The sequence below is a fragment of the Protopterus annectens genome, chromosome 9.part0 (genome assembly GCF_019279795.1).
Source record: "Protopterus annectens isolate FY-2018-M chromosome 9.part0, PAN1.0, whole genome shotgun sequence".
NCBI classification, from domain to species: Eukaryota; Metazoa; Chordata; order Ceratodontiformes; family Protopteridae; genus Protopterus; species Protopterus annectens.
The window spans coordinates 287,937,428-287,956,152 of record NC_056743.1 but is presented as its reverse complement, the minus strand read 5'-3'; the positions used below and the strand labels follow the sequence as shown (position 1 = coordinate 287,956,152).

Here is an 18,725-nt window from a genome sequence, read left to right as displayed (position 1 = left end):
CACAAATACACACATTTACAGAGCCACATTAGTAGCTGTTTTAAACTGAGGAAACAATTGGTATAGTTGCTTTCATGCACAGACAGGTCCCCACCCAGCAGCTGTAGTCATTTCTGAGTCTAGGTCCAATATTAAGCATCCTTCAGTCAACTATAATTATATAACTTAGCTTACCTTTTACTGCTGTAGAATAGATGTTGTAGTAGTCAGTAAATAATAAATCCACTTTCTTCACCGCAATCTCACTCCTTCCTTCACCGCAAATGAAAAAAACGACCGAACGGTGTTTTCACGCATGCACATACCAGCGGAAAAACGCTGGTATGAAAAAAACGTGAAAAAAAGAAAGTTGGCGCATGCGCAGAACAGCAGAAGTACGCGGACGTGTAAACACATGGAAAAAAAAGTTAAATTTCAATTAAATTTAAATTTAAGGGTCGCGGGCCGCATGGAAGAGCTCTGAGGGCCGCAGGTTGGACACTCCTGACGTAGAGTTTTCCAAATAAGTGGTACCCCTTCATTTACTGAATGTATTGTATGTGCATTATAATAATAGTCATAGAATTATACTTCTTAAATATAAGGATGTTATTTGAAATGAATGCCTCGAGAGCTGGATGTTAAAATTATGCCGACTTTAATGACCATGTTGTGTTGTATTAGGGGAACTGGCCAGAAGATTAAAAAACAAGTTTTGATAATTAATCTGTGTGATAGTCTGTATGGTATTTTTTGGGAAATTATGAATGACAAATGGGATATAACTGTATTTGTTCAACACAAAATTAGATGTTATTGTTTGTATATTTAGAACATTTATACAACACTTCCAGAAGTTGTATGGGTTACTTAATTTCTAATATGATAAAACATTAAAACACTTTAATGAATTAATTTCGTAAAACGCTACTAGTACTTTTGTGCGTATCTTAGAATAACTGTCATCTGAACAAATTAATATGAAAACAAAATTTAACTAACTTGACAGAGACATAAAAGTTCACTTACTTAAAGAATGTCTTTATCATTGTGTGTGCATTTCATTAACTCACTTTTGCTGTATAATGTACAATGATGTTTTCCTTTCTAGGAAGCTAAAAGAAGTGAGACTGGATAGGACACATCCTGATGGACTTGGCTTAAGTGTACGTGGAGGGCTGGAGTTTAACTGTGGATTGTTTATTTCGCAAATAGTGAAAGGAGGCCAAGCGGATACTGTAGGGCTTCAGGTTTGAGAATTAGCTTTATTTATTTACTTATTATTTTCTGAGACTCATCCATTAACTTTATTGAGGTAATATTTCTAGATTATCTGTTATATTTTAGTGTCTCATTCTTCAGAATTTCCTTTTGTTGTCTTTGCTATTGCAATTTATTATTTAGTGCCTGTCCTAAGCAGTAGCATGGTGTACATTCTATTGGCTTAGAAAGTGGTAGTCAGAAAAAGAGTTTGCCTGGCTGAGAGTAAAAATTAGTGCAGACGGCGTAGATCACTAAAGGAAGAAATCACTTCCCCATGGAAGAAATCAGTAATCTACCACATTAAAATCACCTTTAACAAAAAATTGAATTAATTAATTAAAAGGATGAATTGCAGGAAAGAAACAGAATGCCACAGAACATAACATTCATTTAGAACAACATTTAAAAATATATAAATGAACAAACAAATAAATAAATGATTAACACCCAAAATCCAAGAGGGCAAAAAAACTCACTTTTTTGCAGGGGGCAAGCCCCCCCCCCCCCAATACACCCTGAACATAAATATAGTGATTCCATGGCCGCACCTACTTGAAGAAGAGAGAAATGTTCCTACTTCCTAAAGAGTGAATCATTGTTAGCACACAATTGGAAATCAGATCTTCAGTGATTTCCTGTGGAGAAAAGCATTCAGCACTATGCTGCTCATCTCTTTTTTTTTTTTTTTTGCGGACTACTGAAGCTCATGCAGTTTCCCCTCAAGCATGTGTGGGGAAGCTAGAAAAAAAACTCTCGTAATTAATCTGTTTAGTGCACTTTTTCACAGTTCAAACAAGACAGTGAACATCAATTTTTTGGACAGTCCAAGATGAACTTCAGTTATTATTGTAGAAATGAAAGCAAAAAAAGTACACATTTGTTATTCACATTAAAGCCAATGCTACAAAATGAATGGTCTATTTAAAGTATCACCCTTCCTAAGTAAAGCAGTTAGTTGTGTGACATGATTGCCAAGTAATATTCTTGGATAATTTGCCAAAAATGGCATTCATCCACATAGGAATCTTCATCTAGCAGTATTTTTAAAACTGATTATGTTGCTGGTTTCTCTCTGATGCCATGTTTATCAACACACCCTTCCACAAAATGGTAGTAGCTCACGAAACTGCATTTAGTCATATGTAGGAATCCCAAGCATATTGTCCCTGTGGGGTAATGTAGAGTACTGTTTTTTTTTTAGTTTTTGAAGAGGAAAGACTACATTTAAAATCTCACTCTGTTTTACACATGTTTGTATATGCTGTATACTTTTAAATATTTCACAGAGTACCTAATTACTTATGGAAAAGGAAATGGTGTTTGATGCATATCACATCACTTGTTTGCTGTATACTTTGATGTCAGTTTAGCTCAGAAAACTACTGTAGAGTAACCTGACTGCTTATGACACAGCTAACATATGTTTAAATATTTTTTTCTTTTAAAACATTTTAGAAGCACCTCTTATAATTTGCCATGTCAGTGGTGCCATTCTTGAAATTAGCTATCATACCTGAAGATATTTGTACTTGATTTGTTTTATCTAGCTGTATGATTTCTAAAATGTCAGTGCAAAGAGATAACACCTTATGGTTCATCATATTGATCACTGTGCATTAGCATTAGCTATATAGGTTATAAGCTGCCAAGGATGTAATGGCTGGCCAGCTTTCAAAGCCTCTGCAACTTCCACATGCGCAAACTGCCATGCAGCTCAAGATGAAACTAACTAAAAGACAAGTTTGGGAGCGAAGCCCTTCAGTGCTTTGCTGCTGCTGAAGAGGACACTCCTCTGGGGCTTTTGAGGATACACAGTCAGCTTGTGCTTTTCTTTGCTGGGCAGATGAGTTCCATTTGGGGAAAAAAAGAACTTCCATTTCTTAAATTTATCGATGTTTTATTACTTTCCCTCTTCAGGAAAGTTATTTTAAAGCTGGGAATGTTGTATTGCAACAGACTGTGAAGACTGTAACACGCTTTTAAATGGAGCACTCATTTTTTTTCTGTCATTTTAAAAGTACTGTTAAATTGAAAACATATTTTCTGTGGAGAAATTGTGTTTATTTTTCCCTGGTGGGGCTGGTATAGTGTTGAAAGTACTTTTTACTGCATTTTTTTGCCTGTCAAAAGACTGCCTTTTTTTGACTGGTAGTTTCACTTGCATTTGCTGCTCGTCTTCCATGGGGAAGAGGCACAATTTTCAGCTGGACCATGGAACAGTGTACCAGTCCAGTGGTCAGTCCATCTTCCAGCCACAAAAAGAAAAAGTTAAGCAAATAGCCTTTACCACCACACTAGATGAACCATTTACTTCAGACACAGGTGGATGACTCTGCTCAGGTCATTTTTGTACATCAGATCACTCACCACAGGAGTGTTCACCAGCATCCCTCAGGTATAGCACCTACAACCACCATGGACTGGGGTTAGCCACATCCTCTGTGGCTGTTGGGAGTCCCCTCAGTGGGCAAGAGAGAGAGAGCCACTATTGTCAGTCCAGGGAGAGGGAAAAGGGAAGGTTTCCTTGTAGTGCCAGAATGACGTGCCCATCCCTGGGAAGCAGTTGCTGCCATTAGTAACATGGTTGGTGACATTTTCCCTCTCATGTAGAAACAGAAAACCAAGCATGCGCACTCTTCTTCAAGTTGTTTCTTTAGACAGAAGTAGTTTACTGAGTCTGTCTCAGAGTTTTATTTAGGTTATTGATCCTTATTGTAAAGTAGTTTCTGGTAAAAGAAAGAGGGATTCCTTGTTTACTGAAGAGATTCACAATTCTGAATTTGAACAGGAAGATGCAGGGACAGATTCATTTTTTCCCTCAGATTTCTGAGTCATACTTAGAGTAGAGCTCAGTTTCTGATTCTCCATGTCAGGGTCTCTTTTTCTCTGAGACTATTGCTAGAATGTGCCAGTGCTTTCAGTGAGAGAACACTGAGGTTTCCCAGTCCTTCAGAAAATACCATTAGTTGTTACAGAAGGGTTTCAAGAAACTACAGCTATTCCTCTGCTACTGTCATTGTTAGAGGATGTGTGCAGTACTACTTGCAATTTTCCTGTTAGTCAACCAGCTGCCTCCAAAAGGCAGACAAGATGCATAAAATTCCTTGGTCTTTTAAATTTGTATACATTGTTCCCAAACATGACTAAGCAGCTGTAGCCTTAGTTGATCTCACTGCTGCTAAGCACTTAATTAATTCAAGTTCTACTCTTTTTGTTAAGGATGGTAAAATTATTGATAGATATTGGAAAAAAAGTATATACTTCCGCAACTTTGATTATCAGAATTTTAAATCGTTCGGTTCATATTTTAGTTTGTTCTGACAAATTTTGAAAATAAAGAATACTTTATATGCAGTTTCTTCTTTGCTTTAAATAACTTAGCTTCTTCTTTTGCATAGATCAATAGTCATTGTTTGGAGTGCGTGTCTGACTCTGTTGACACTTCTTCCAGTGCTGTGGACACTGGTACTGTTTTAAGGAGGTTTGCATGCATGCATTCTCAGAACCATCAAGATGATGTTAAAAAATAAGAATTTCAATTCTGCCTGTGACAGAGATTTAGTGTTTGGCCCCTGTGCTGCAGTAGTGATCAAAATGTTTGATGAAAGGGGCAAACTGATCCAGGGAATCTCTAAGATTTGTTCTCTCTCCTTTTCCAGATTGTCCAAGGGAATTTCTTTTTCCTGTTCTATTTTTGGCAGAAAGCAGAATAAACAGTTTCAACAGAATTCAGTAAACAAACAATGTCAAGTTGTCAATCTCGCCTTCATTCTTGCTTGATGGGTTCAGAGCCGATCCTCGGCTCCGACTCGGCACTTTGCTAAGCTCGAGAGTCACTTTTACCAGCTTGAGGCAGCCCCATATCCCATGATGCAAGGCGGTAAGTACCCAGATCTCGTTTGCCGCTTCGCTGATGAGGTCCTCCTTTTACCAGCTCCTGGTAAGTGTTTAAATTTAAACTGCTATTAGCCCCTTTTCAGATAAAAAGTATTTTTTCTTAGAAATCTTTCATTTTTAGTTAATTGTAAGCCCCTTTTTGACTAAATTTATTCTTCCTCCTTAATTTTTTTAGTCAGGCCTTCTTTCCCTCCCACCCCCCCCCTGTCAGGGTGTGTGTGTGTGTGTGTGTGAGGTTTTTACTGATTACTTTAATTTTAACTGTTTGATTGGGACTGTGTGTGTACATCTTCTGTATCCACTATGTCCAAAGAGCAGAGGGTCTCAGGCTTTAAGAAGTGTGACTCGTGCTGTCAGAAGATGTCTCTGACAGACGGTCACACTTCTTGTTTATACTGCCTGGGACCTCTCCACCTGCAGGACTCCTGTGCAATATGTCACTCTTTTAGCCAGAGAGTCCTGCAGGAAAGGAGAAACAAGTTCATTTTAAGGGGACTCCTTAAACCGGAGGGCTCCCCGGCCAAATCGGCTCCGAGAAAGCCTTCCAAGACTAAGGCCCAGGCTTCTGTACCAAAGCCTTCGGCCTTGGCTCCGACTTTGTCGGAGTCGAGATCGGCTCCGGCTGGAGCCGATCCAACCTTGGCTAAATCTTCGGCACCGATGGCTATCGGTGCCGATACTTCTATGGTCACTTTGGTGTTGGTTCCGAGTACTGGCTCCGACCATCATGTGGCCCAGGCTTCGGTGTCGGCGCCGACCGGCTCCGACACCGCTATTTCGATGCCTGCATCGGCTCCGGCTGGAGCCTATGCATCTAGATCTTCTCTCGGAGCCGAAAAGTTATCGGCTCCGACTGGATCAGTGGGTTTGTCGGCTCCGATGGTTCCTTCGAGGAAGAGGTCCAGGTCCCCCTCTTTGGAACCGATTCTGTCGGCTCTGGCCTCACCTCTTCTTTCGGAACGGAGCCATCGGAGCCGATCATCTAGGTCATCCAGGTTATCTGGCCATGATTTAGAGAGGGTGGTAAGCAGATTATTGAAATCACAGGCACTGGCCCAGATGCTTCATAGTCCGTCTCAGCAGATGACTATTAGTCCACACCCCCTTCAAGTTCCTCCTTCGACTCTTCAGAGTTTGGAGCTGGAGTCTACGGGAATAGTTACGGCTATGGCTGAGGGGCAGATACCCCCTCCTTCTGCACCTTCAGCATCTACTCTTATCTCCTCCTTGATCCCTTCCTTGGAGGGATTCGGTGGTCGGGCTTCCCTGGTCTCCTCCGAGGGGGTGAGTGGCATCGGACCCTTGTCCGACCCCACTCTTCCCCTTGGAGCTTCGGCCTTGGTGAGCTCGGCTCTGACATCTGCCTCGGAGCCTTCCCTTTTGGTAGGCCCGGGAGTCCCAGTTTCTTCGGAACTGGTTCTCTCGGATCTCCCTGGGAGGGGGGCCTTCGAGGTGATGAAGAGTGTGCTGGCCACTGGGCTCAGTCAGCAGTCTATTCCCTTAGCTCCTCCCTCTACAGTGCCTGTCGATATCTCTTCCATCTCTCTTGCTCCCGGACCTAGAGATCCACCGCCTCAGGTTTCCCCACTGGGAAGAACCCCCTCTTCCGAGGATTCTCCTGACCAGTCAGGAGATCCTCCGCGCAAGAGGACTTATAAGAGGAAACACCAGGACTCCCCTGAGTCTACCACTTCAGATACCGACTTAGATGAGTCGGAGGGATCCCCAAGATCCCCCTCTGAGGATGTCTCCTTTTCAGACATCCTAGAACTCCTAAAACAGAGGGGAAACTGGCCCTCCATAAATCCCTCCGAGGATGAGTCGGTATACCTAGAGGCGTTTGGATCTCGACCCTCCACCTCCTGGTTGTCTCCACCTTTCGACCCCCTTATGGAGGTTATTGCTCGAAAGGCTTGGGCTGCTCCTGATTCTGTAGAGCCAGTTCCTAGGAGGCCGTCTAAATTTATTACAGCCCCTTCTGAAAAGCAATTCCTTACAAAAGGTGTCCCTGTTGATGCCATGGTGGTGGCGGCCGCCACTAAGAAGGAACTTGCAGATCCTTCCATACCAGTCCATCCTCCTAATAAGGATTCTAGGACCATGGATAGGTATGGTAAGCGGATGTTCTCCTCAGCGACCTTTGCCATGCGTTCGCTGAACTATTTATGTCACTTCACCAGACTCCAAAGGGACATCCTTAAAGAACTAGGTGAAGTAGTGCAGGATCCTACGGCTGCAGGGGCTCAAGAAAAGATTGCTTCTCAGCTAGGAATCCTTAATTTTATAGCTAACTCCTCCATGCAACTGATCTCGTATGCAGGAGATGGAGCGAGTAGAGCCGCGGGTACAGGAGTGGCTCTTAGATGTCAATCCTGGATGCGGCTCTGTAATTTTGCAGATCCCTTTAAGGCGTCCTTCACGAATTCTCCCTTTGATGGGTCAGCATTGTTTGGCCCTCAAGTGAAGGATACATTGACCAGGTGTGAGCAGGACGGCAAGACTCTTTCTGCTGTAGGGGTCCGTTTTTCTACCCCCTCTAGACCTTACCCCAAAGGTCAGAAGGGCGGAAAAATGTGGTTTCGTAAATCCCAGGGAGTCACGCCAGACGCACGTGGTCAGTTTACCCCTAGAGGCAGAGGGGGTAATAATAACAGACGCCGCTCTAGAGGCAGAGGGGGTCCACAAAACCAGGGAAGCAGAGAGCCTCTCTCTGACAAGCCCTTCCAGCATCCCTGAGATGTTGCCCGACTTTCCATCCTTGGAGGCAGTCGGGGGAAGACTATCACTGTACCCAGAAGCCTGGCGTTCCCTCTCTCAAGACAGATGGGTACAGTCGATCATATCCGAGGGTTACAAGATTCCTTTCGAGGAAAGTCCTTTCACTCACAAAAATTCCCTTCCAGATGTGCCACCCGGTCTAAGGGAAATTGCAAAGTTAGAAGTATCAAAGCTTCTACAAAAAAGGGCCATTCAGCCAGTTACAACAGACCATTCAGAGCCCGGAATCTACTCAAGATGCTTTTGGTCCCCAAAAAGACGGGAGACTGGAGACCAATATTGGATCTCAGCAGACTCAACAAGTCTGTGAGAAAGACAAGATTTCGAATGGTCACACTTCAATCAATTTTGCCCTTCCTAGAAAAGGACAACTAGATGTGCTCAATAGACCTTCAGGACGCGTACTATTACATAAAAATTCACAGATGCTCCAGAAGGTTTCTCTGCTTTCGGCTGGGGTCCAGTCATTTTCAATTCAGAGCCCTGCCCTTTGGTCTCACTACAGCCCCCAGAGTGTTCACCAAATGTATGGCAGTGGTCACGGCTCACCTGAGACGTCAAGGATTCCAGGTGTTTCCGTATCTCGACGACTGGCTCCTTTCAGCCACCACCAGGCATCAACTTCTTCAAGCCAGGGATTACACCCCAAATCTCTGCACTCAATTAGGAATTTCGATCAACTACGAAAAATCCTCCTTATTGCCCTGCCAGTCTATTACTTTCATAGGCGCAAACTTAAACACTGTTCGGATGTCAGCAACCCTCACAGACCAAAGAATCTCAGATATCCAAAGTCACGTGTGGATCATCCTTGCCAGCAAAAAGGTGCAAGCCAGAATGGTTCTGAAGGTGTTGGGCCTCATGGCTGTGGCCATTACCCTTCTTCCCTTGGCCCGCTTCTACATGCGTCTTCTTCAATGGATGTTGTTCACCCAGTGGTCTTACCAACAACTTCCCATGCGTCACCAAATCCTGGTGACACAAATTTGCAAGAATCATCTATCATGGTGGATTTCTTCTCCCCAGATTCATCTAGGCAGACCCTTTGTATCCCCGGCCCCGGTAGCCACAGTCACTACGGACGCCTCCCTGATCAGGTGGGGGGGTCATTATCAGGGCAGGATGGTTCATGGGACGTGTCAACCGTTCGAATACCACCTGCACATAAATGTCCTAGAGATGAGAGCAGTGCTTTTAACGTTGCAAGCCCTCAACGACTTTCTTCCCTTGGGAACAATTGCAGTTCACACAGACAACATGTCTGTAGTATGGTATATCAACAAACAGGGCGGAACCAAGTCCTACCCCTTGTGTCGAGAAACTCTCAGACTTTGGCAATGGGCAATCTCCTCTCATCGGTTTCTGGTAGCAACGCATATCCCTGGGAAAACCAACATTCTAGCGGACAGATTGAGCAGAGCTATTCTCATGCCTCACGAGTGGTCTCTCAAACAATCTATAGTGGAGGAGATTTTTCTAGAATGGGGCCGCCCATGTTGCAATCTTTTTGCTACTCCCCAAAACAGCAAATGCCCAGACTTCTTTTCTCTCTTCCCACTGCCAGGCCATCCCCCCAGAGACGCTCTAACCCAGGATTGGCCCCAGGGACTTCTTTATGCCTTTCCTCCCTTTCCGTTGATTCCACAAGTACTCCAGAAAGCCACCGTTTTGAGAGCCAAAATGATTCTCATTGCTCCCTATTGGCCTCGACAAATTTGGTTTCCGTTCCTCCATCGTCACCTATTGGTGCAGCCGTGGCATCTGGACCCAGTGCCAGACCTTCTGATTCACCATTCGGGTCAGCTGCATCAGTCTATTCCTTCTCTCAACCTCACAGCTTGGTTGCTCCACTTCCTTCCTTAGCCAGGCTTCCTATGATCTCTAATCCTGTTAGGGATATCATAGTGGCTTCCCTTAAATCCTCTACTAGAAGGATTTATACCAGCAAGTGGAAACGCTTCTCTTGTTGGGCAAAAGCTAAAAATATAGATCCCTTTACTGCCCCTGTTCAAGCAGTTTTGGATTTCTTAGCGGAAATCTTTCACTCGGGCTCTTCATCTTCCACGGTCAAAGTTCAGTTGGCTGCTATCTCGAACTTTCATGTCGGGTTTGCAGATCACAACATTATGTCCCACAGGTTTTGTAGAGCCTTTCTAAAAGGAATTTTTCTCCTAAAACCTCCAGTCAGGAGTCCTCCTCCTCAATGGGACCTAAATCTAGTGCTGACATCCTTAATTCTTCCTCCCTTTGAGCCAGCTGTTTCATGTTCCCTGAAATTTCTTTCATGGAAAACACTCTTCCTTGTTGCTATTACCTCGGCAAGGAGAGTGTCAGAACTTCATGCTCTCTCTGTTCGTCCCCCTTATTTGGTCTTCCACAAAGACAGGGTATCCTTGAGAACTAATCCAACCTTTTTGCCTAAGGTGGCCTCGAAAAATAATTTGAACCAATCTATTGACCTCCCTGTATTTTTCTGTAATTACTCAAACAGATCGGAATAAAAATTACATTATCTTGATGTTCACCGCCAACTCAGATATTATTTGGACAGAACAAAACAATTCAGGAAATCTGATCAGCTCTTTCTTTCTTATGCTGAAAATAAGAAAGGCCTTCCTGTCTCCAAAGTGACCTTATCTAGATGGCTTTCTTCCACCATCTCTGAAATCTATCAACTCAGGGGAAAACAGCTGTGCTCAAAACCAGAAGCGCATTCAACCAGAAGCTTAGCCACTTCCACAGCTTTTCAGGCTAGACTTCCATTAGACACTGTTTGTGCAGCAGCCACTTGGGCCACTCTTCATACCTTTGTTTCTCATTACAAATTGGATTTGGCCTCCAGGGATAAAGCCAGTTTTGGCTCTACAGTTCTCAAGAGTCTGTTCCATTGAGCCACCCAGGATAGAGGTGCTATGGACGCGGTCCCATCAAGCAAGAATGAAGGCGAGATTGACAACTTAACATTGAGAAGTTATGTACCTACCATAACGTTCCATGTTAGTTGTCTTCTCTCGCCTTCTTTCTTGCGACACTCCCTCCTGCCCCCTGGCCTGGACAGACCTTTTTCTCCCTATATGGGAGATTGCTTCGTAATACCAGCTAGTTGTCTGGTCTTCCTTATAGCCCATCCTTTAGGCTTTTGCCTTACTTCCTTCTGGGAAATTTTTTGTGCTAGGTGTTATTGCCTATAGGTACCAAACGAGATCTGGGTACTTACCGTCTTGCATCATGGGATATGGGGCTGCCTCGAGCTGGTAAAAGTGACTCTCGAACTTAGCAAAGTGCCGAGTCGGAGCCGAGGATCGGCTCCGAACCCATCAAGCAAGAAAGAAGGCGAGAGAAGACAACTAACATGGAACGTTATGGTAGGTACATAACTTCTCATTTAAGAAGGAATGGCAAGGATGTTCTAAAAAGAAGACACAAACCACCCAAAACTAAGGACAGTCAAATATGTCTGAGTTACTATTCAAGAGACCTTGTGACCCACTCTCACCCTGGCCCCCTTTTTCCAAACAGTTTTAATCTCCATTTTTCTCTTTGACAACAGATTGCTTCAGGCAAATGAGTTCTGAATTTCATGAGAAATTAGTTCTGTATGTCATTCATCAAGGCTGCAGGTGGCAGTGGGAAGAAATTCCGCTTTTCTAGGGGATCATTCCTCATGATCCTGCAGATCAGAATCTTTTGTTATCACATGCTCTTTATCACATGCTGTCCCAAGGACTGATAGAACCAGTTCCTCATTCCCAGATGGGTATGTTCCTAGTGCCAAAGAAAGAAAATGCTTGGAGACCAGTTCTGGATCTTTCTTTCCTAAATCTGTTTATAATAGTACCCAGATTCAAAAATATGAGACTTAACCTGTCACCTCATCATCCTTTTTCAAGTTTCCTGATGACAAGCGTCATCACATCCCTCTTCATCCAGACTTCAGAGATTTCATAAGGTTTTGTAAGTCTGGATCACATTATCAATTCTTTTCTTTAACCTTTAGACTATCCACTGCACCAAGAGTGTTCACAAAGTATCTAGCTTCAGTTATAGCTCATTGCTTGCAGTCTACAGGGTATACACATTTTTACTTAGTTTTTCAAAAGTCTTTCCTGACTCCCTCACACAGAATTGTTTTCTTGGGATGTCAAATAGGCACCTAAGTTCAAAGTGCTTGTCTTCCACAGGAAAACATAAATGTTTTTTGTGTTTCACTGGTACAGTCATTACATTTGGGTAATCTGCTGGCAGGTTGCCCTCAGTCGGCCTGAATTCCAAAATCTTGGGTCCTGCATCAGTTGCTGTCTTCTCTTCCATGATGTCAGGTCGTCAGGGGTATAAAACATGCAGCCGACGCCATTTTCTTCAGTCTTTCTTGCCGCGCGGTGCCCGAAGCAGAAGCATTTCGCAAGTGCCGGTCGGCTGACTACTGAAATATTCGAGTTTGAGTTTCAGAACCCAAGTCTTCACTAAAGCTAAGTACCCCATTGGGGAAACGTTTTTCTTGCTTTTTACCAATGTCAGATAAAGTTAATAATTGTATTACTTATGGGAAACAAATACCTCATAAGGATTTCAATTTATACTGTATTCCTTGCCTAGGCCCTGATCAGAACGTGCCTGCCTGTCGGTTTTGTGCTAGATTTAACCAACACACTAAGCGTCGGTATATTTTTGCATCAAAGTATTTTGGAAACAGATTTAACTACCCAGAAATGTCGTCGGATAGCAATCCGACTACGGGAGTACATAAAAAATGCAAAGAAAAGGACAGAAAAAGGCAGTCGAGATCCAAAACCAACGACAAAGCTTCTACTAAGCCAGGTTCGCTGGTACTCAGTGAGGCACTTTCTGCAAGATACTCAAGGTATTGGACCGACGGATGTATCTCCCTTGGATGGGTCCAAAGCTGCTAAGCAGGCACTGGCTTCTGAGGGTGTATTCAGACCTCAACATTTGTATATCAAACCGATGACAGCTGCAAAACCAAAGACAAAAGCAACTTCTAAAACTAAAAAAACGGACGCACGAGCCACGTGCACAGGCCTCTATGCCTAAAAAACAGATGATCAAAATGGCTGAAGACCTTATTACCTTGATCAGGGGTACCCATCCCCCTCCAGATAAGAGGCCTAGGCAAGACACTGATTATGAATCTTCAGATCAGGTTTTTATTTCTTCTGATTCCTCTTCTGATCAGGAATGATCTATACCTGCCTATGAGGATTCTGATGCTGAGGAGTCGATTCCATCTGCATCTCCTCCTGAGGACTATTCATTTGGAGAAACCTGAGGGAGCATTTTCACTGGGAGAGTCAATACTTCTCAGAATCAAAAAAGAGGCTCTGGGATTTCCTTCTTCTCCCTCAGCACAAGCCTTTAGCCATTCCCCCTGTTTTAGACATTGTGGATGATGTGTTTTCGGAGTCAAATTTGACCCCTGATTCCTTACCTCCGGCTCCCAGTAAGCCTGACAGATATTACAGGGACCCTGACTCACATACATTTTTATTCAGAAACCCTGCTGCTGATCCTGAAACTATTTCACAAGGCCCAGAGGGAGTTAAGGCCTCAACAGCAAAAAATCCTACTCACACTGACAGAGATTCAAGGGCACTGGACAGATGGAGAAAACAGGTTTATACATCTGCAACCTTGGCAATCAGGGCCTTAAACTGTCAATTACATATGCTTAAGTACCAACAACATGTTATGGGATTGCTGAAACAGAAAATTATGTTGATTTCAGAATGTGCAGAAAATAAAGAATTGCAGGAATTATTGCATGCAGCTAAACAAGTTGGAAAGCATACTTTGCAATGTGGTTTTGATTCTTTAGAGGCCTCCTGCAGGACCGCAGTTACTGGATCTGTGATTAGGAGGCATGCCTGGTTAAAGGAACAAAATTTGCCTGACCATGTTAAAGCTAAATTGTTAGATGCACCTTTACAGCATGATTCTCTGTTTGGTATTAAGGCAGAAAAGGTTTTAAAGAAAATGAAGACAAAGCTAAGTCTATGCAAACTGTTAAAGACTTCTTACAAGTGCAGCCACCAAGATTCAGTAGGCACTGTTCTACAAAAAGTTGGTCCTTTCCTGTGTCAGACAGAGCTCAAATGGGCAAATCCAGACACCCTAAGGGTTCCAGATACAAGACTCCAAAAGGTCAAAGCAATGGGGCGCATCCACCTCCAAATCTGGAGGAGATAAAGCGCAAACCTACAGAAAGCAATCCCAATGACTTCCCTCTGCCTACACCAAGCACTTATCTTTTGGCAGCACCCATAGGGGGAAAATTAGCACTTTTTGCTCAAAATTGGCAGTTAATAACCCAGGACAAGTGGGTACTAAACATCGTATCACAAGGATACAGATTCCATTTCCACACTCTGCCAATGGCAAATGGTTGGCCAGATCTGCCAAATAATCAATGGGTAGCGGCACAGAAACAGGTTACTTCACTCATGGATATGAGGGCCATTCAGACAGTACCAGAACAGGAAAAAGGACAAGGTTTTTACTCAAGACTGTTCTTGGTACTCAGAAAAGACAAGGCCTGGCGGCCAATACTGGATTTATCGATTTTGAACACATACCTGGACATTCCATAATTCAGAATGCTGACTTTGCAGGAGCTTCTGCCCATGCTCAGCAAGAATGCTTGACTGGTGACTTTAGACCTAAAAGAGGCATACCTGCATGTCCCAATAAGACAGTCGTGCAGAAGATACCTCAGATTCAAGGCTGGCTTAATGCATTACCAATTCTCTGCACTGCCCTTTGGCTTATGTACTGCGCCCAGGGTCTTTACAAAGTGCCTGGCACCAGTAATTGCATTTTGCAGACAAAGAAGCATACAAATATATCCTTACTTGGATGACTGTCTCATTCAAGCAAAGAACAAGGACACGCTTCTTCGACACCTGACATTTGTGAAAAGGCTTCTAACATGCCTAGGGTACACAGTAAACGAAAAGAAATCACAACTGATACCCTGTCAAAAGATAACATTCCTGGGTGCAAGCTTGAATACAACTGCCCAGATGGCTTACCTCACGCCAGACAAACAAAGGCAACTGACTACTTACTTCAAACTGATGGCAACAAAAGCACAGTCTTCTGCAAGACAAATTCTGCAGGCTCTGGGCTTCATGACATCCTGCATCCTACTAATTCCATATGCGAGACTGCATATGAGGAAACTTCAATGGTACCTAAAAAGTTTATGGAGTCAACATTCACACAGTCTTGAAACAATGATTCCTCTCATTCCCTGCCTGCAACAGGAGTTTCTATGGTGGGCAAAGGCCTGTCACCAAAACATGGGACGGCCCTTCACTCTACCCCCTGCCAGCCAAACCTTAACAACAGATGCATCAGATTATGCCTGGGGGGCTCACATGGCAGGAGAATGCATTCAGGGCATATGGGCACCAAAACAAATGCATCTACATATCAACCAGAAGGAGATGCTAGCTGTTCAAAATGCCCTAACAGCCTTCAAGGACTTACTTCATCCAGGACAACTACTGATAAAGACTGACAACACCACAGTCATGTGGTATATAAACAAGCAAGGGGGCACACACTTGTAGCCCCTTTGCAGATTAGCCATGGCACTGTGGGACACAGCTTTGACCTACCAAATACATCTTCAAGCTCAATTCCTGCCAGGAAAACAAAACACTCTGGCAGACGATTTAAGCAGAAACCTTATGGATCCTCATGAGTGGAAATTAAATCCACAAGTCTTCGGCATGATAACAGAGAAATGGGGGAGCCCAGACATAGATCTGTTTGCCTCTCCTCAAAATTATCAATTGAAAAGTTTTGCACAAGGACTTATCACAGACAAGCATGGAAAGTGGACGCCCTATCCTTCAGTTGGAAAAACCTATTCGTTTACGCCTTTCCTCCTCTGCCTCTTCTACCCAAGGTCCTCCTAAAAGTCAGACAAGAGAAGCCAAAGATGATATTAATTTCCCCGGACTGGCCCCGCCAATACTGGTACCCAATCCTAAGGAACTTGTCTGAATACCCAGCTTGGACCTTGCCTCGAAGACCACTACTACTGTCCCAGCAAAACAATCAGATCCTGCACAATCAACTACAGACTCTGAACCTGGCAGCATGGCTAATCATGTAATCATACAAATGACACCTCTCAGTAAAGTTGTGATGGATGTCATTTTGGAAGCCAGAAGGACTAGTACTAGACAATCTTATGCTGACAAATGGAAGAGATTCTGTGCTTGGAATCAAGCACAAGGAACTGATACAGCAGAACCACATATTCCTTAGATATTACAATACTGGATTGAGATGCTTGACAAAGGCCTATCTTTCCCATCAATCAAAATCCATGCCTCTGCCATTTCAGCACATTACAATACAGAGCCACCAATCTTGTCTCATCCTTTAATAAAGCAGTATCTTAGAGGAGCCAAAAATTTAAGGCCTCCGAGAAGATCACCATTACCTGCATGGGACCTCAGTTATGTGTTGGAAAAGCTCATCCTGCCTCCATTTGAACCAGCTGCTACCGCTGATATAAAGTTCTTATCATGGAAGACAGTTCTGCTACTAGCAATTACTTCAGCAAGAAGAGTTTCAGAGCTACAGGCCCTCATGGCTGTAGAGCCTTTTATCATATTTTACACAGACAGGGTGTCTTTGAGGACAAATCCTACTTTTATGCCTAAGGTGGTTTTCAATGTGGCTCTTAACCAAACAATTCATCTGCCAACTTTTTATCCAAATCCGCAGAACAAAGGGGAGAGAATTCTGCATTCCTTGGACATACACAGACAGCTAAGATTCTACTTGTGCAGGACTAAAGCTCTAAGAAAAACTGAGCAATTACTAGTGTCATATGCTGCAGGATCAGAAGGAAAGGCTATGTCAAAGCAGACAATTTCAGAGTGGATAAGCCACTGAATCCGTTTCTGCTACTTACACCATGGTAAACCTGGGCCCAAGGGCATTAGGTCTCATTCCACGAGAACTGCAGCTACTTCAGCAGCCTTTCTCAGGGGAGTACCAATCAAAGACATTCTAGAGGCTGCTACTTGGAGTTCTGTTCACACCTTTACAAAGCATTACCATTTGCCTCTTTACTCCAAGTCCAGGGCAGGCTTTGCCACTGCAGTGCTGCAGGGCCTTATAGCCGCACCTAATGCTGTTTAGCTCCAGCCTCCCAACCATAGCTTTGGGATTCTACCCAAATCTAATGACTGCAACAGTGAAACATGAACATAGTACAGTTGTGTACACTTATCATAAATGTAGATGTTTGAGTGTATTCACTGTTTCAGTCCAGGTTACCCTACTGCCATCCCCCTGTCATTCTAAAGTTTATCTTTCCTTCTCTATCTTCTACAACCTTTGTGGTGTATTTGCTTGTAGATGAAGGTAAAGTTTATATTGATGCATGTATATATATTTATATAATATTGCTACCTTTTTGGGGGCACCTGACATCGGGGGCAAGAAAAACTAAAGAAAATGGCGTCAGCTGCATGATGTTCATCGTGCTTCACTGTTGCAATCACTACTCTTGGGTTATCCTGCTGGCTGGCTACCCGCAGTCGGCCAGAATTCCAAAGTCTAGGTCTGGCGTCGGTTGCTGTCGCCTCTTCCCTGACGTCAGTGCGCCAGGGGTATAAAAGATGCAGCCGACGCCATTTTCTTCAGTCTTTCTTGCCGTGCGGTGCCTGAAGCAGAAACAGTTTGCAAGTGCCGGTCGACCGACTCCTGAGATTTTCAAATCCGAATTTCAGAACCAAAGTCTTCATTAAAGCTAAGTACCCTACTGGGGAAACTTTTTTCTTGCTCCAGATCGATGTCAGAAAAAGTTAACAGTTGTATTTCTTGTGGGAAGCAAATACCTCAATCTTACTGAATTCCTTGCCTAGGCCCTGATCACAACGTTGCTAGCTGTCGGTTTTGTGCTAGATTTAACCAACGCACTGTCAAGCGTCGGTTCGATTTTGCATTTCATTACTTTGGCCGAAGATTTAATTATATAATGCCATCGGACCAGCCGACAACCGGAGTTTACAAAAAACGCAAGGACAAGGAAAAAGATAGGCATCTGAGGTCCAAAACCGATGACGAGGCCTCTGCTAGGCCAGTCGCCGGTTTTCAGTGAGGCGCTTTTGCAGCCCCTTGCACCCGCTACCTCAGAGCCACAGGCCGCTTACGACTCGCACATGGAGCTGACTGGGCCTCTGGATACTCAAGGTATTGGACACTCGGAAATCATTCCCTCAGATGGGTCCGGAGCCCCTGAGCAGGCATCGGCTTCTGAGGGTGTCTTCAGACCTACACAACTATATATTAAGCCATCTTCAGCTTCAAAGACTAAGACTAAAGCAGCTCTAAAGACAAATAAACAAGTACAGCATTCTCCTACTCAGACTTCCATGCCTAATAAACAGATGCTCAAAATGGCCGAAGATCTAATTACTTTGATCAGAGGCTCCTATCCCCCTCCTGACAAGAGGCCTAGGCAAGAGACAGAGTATGATTCTTCTGATCAGGTTTCTATTTCCTCTGATTCCTCTTCTGAACAGGATTACTCCTGCTGAAGAATCCATTCCTTCAGCCTCTCCTCCTGAGGATTATTCTTTTGGGGAAACCCTGCATACCATGAAGGAGCATTTCCACTAGGAGAGCCAAGATTATTCTGAATCTAAGAAAAGGCTCAGAGACTTTCTGCTACTTCCTCAGCACAGACCCCTTGCTATTCCACCTGTTCTAGACATTGTAGATGATGTATTTTCAGAGTCCGGCCTGTCCCCTGACTCTTTACC

The 18,725-nt window shown here is 43.7% G+C and overlaps 1 protein-coding gene across 2 annotated transcripts in view; it reads left to right on the top strand.

Moving 5' to 3' along the window:
* USH1C (USH1 protein network component harmonin) overlaps positions 1–18,725 on the top strand; it is a 3,114,702-nt gene that overhangs the window by 828,873 nt on the left and 2,267,104 nt on the right. For both annotated transcript variants that reach the window (XM_044082874.1, XM_044082873.1), the window contains exon 4: positions 1,091–1,229. In XM_044082874.1, the coding sequence (XP_043938809.1) occupies positions 1,091–1,229 (139 nt within the window). The remainder of the gene's footprint in view (positions 1–1,090; positions 1,230–18,725) is intronic.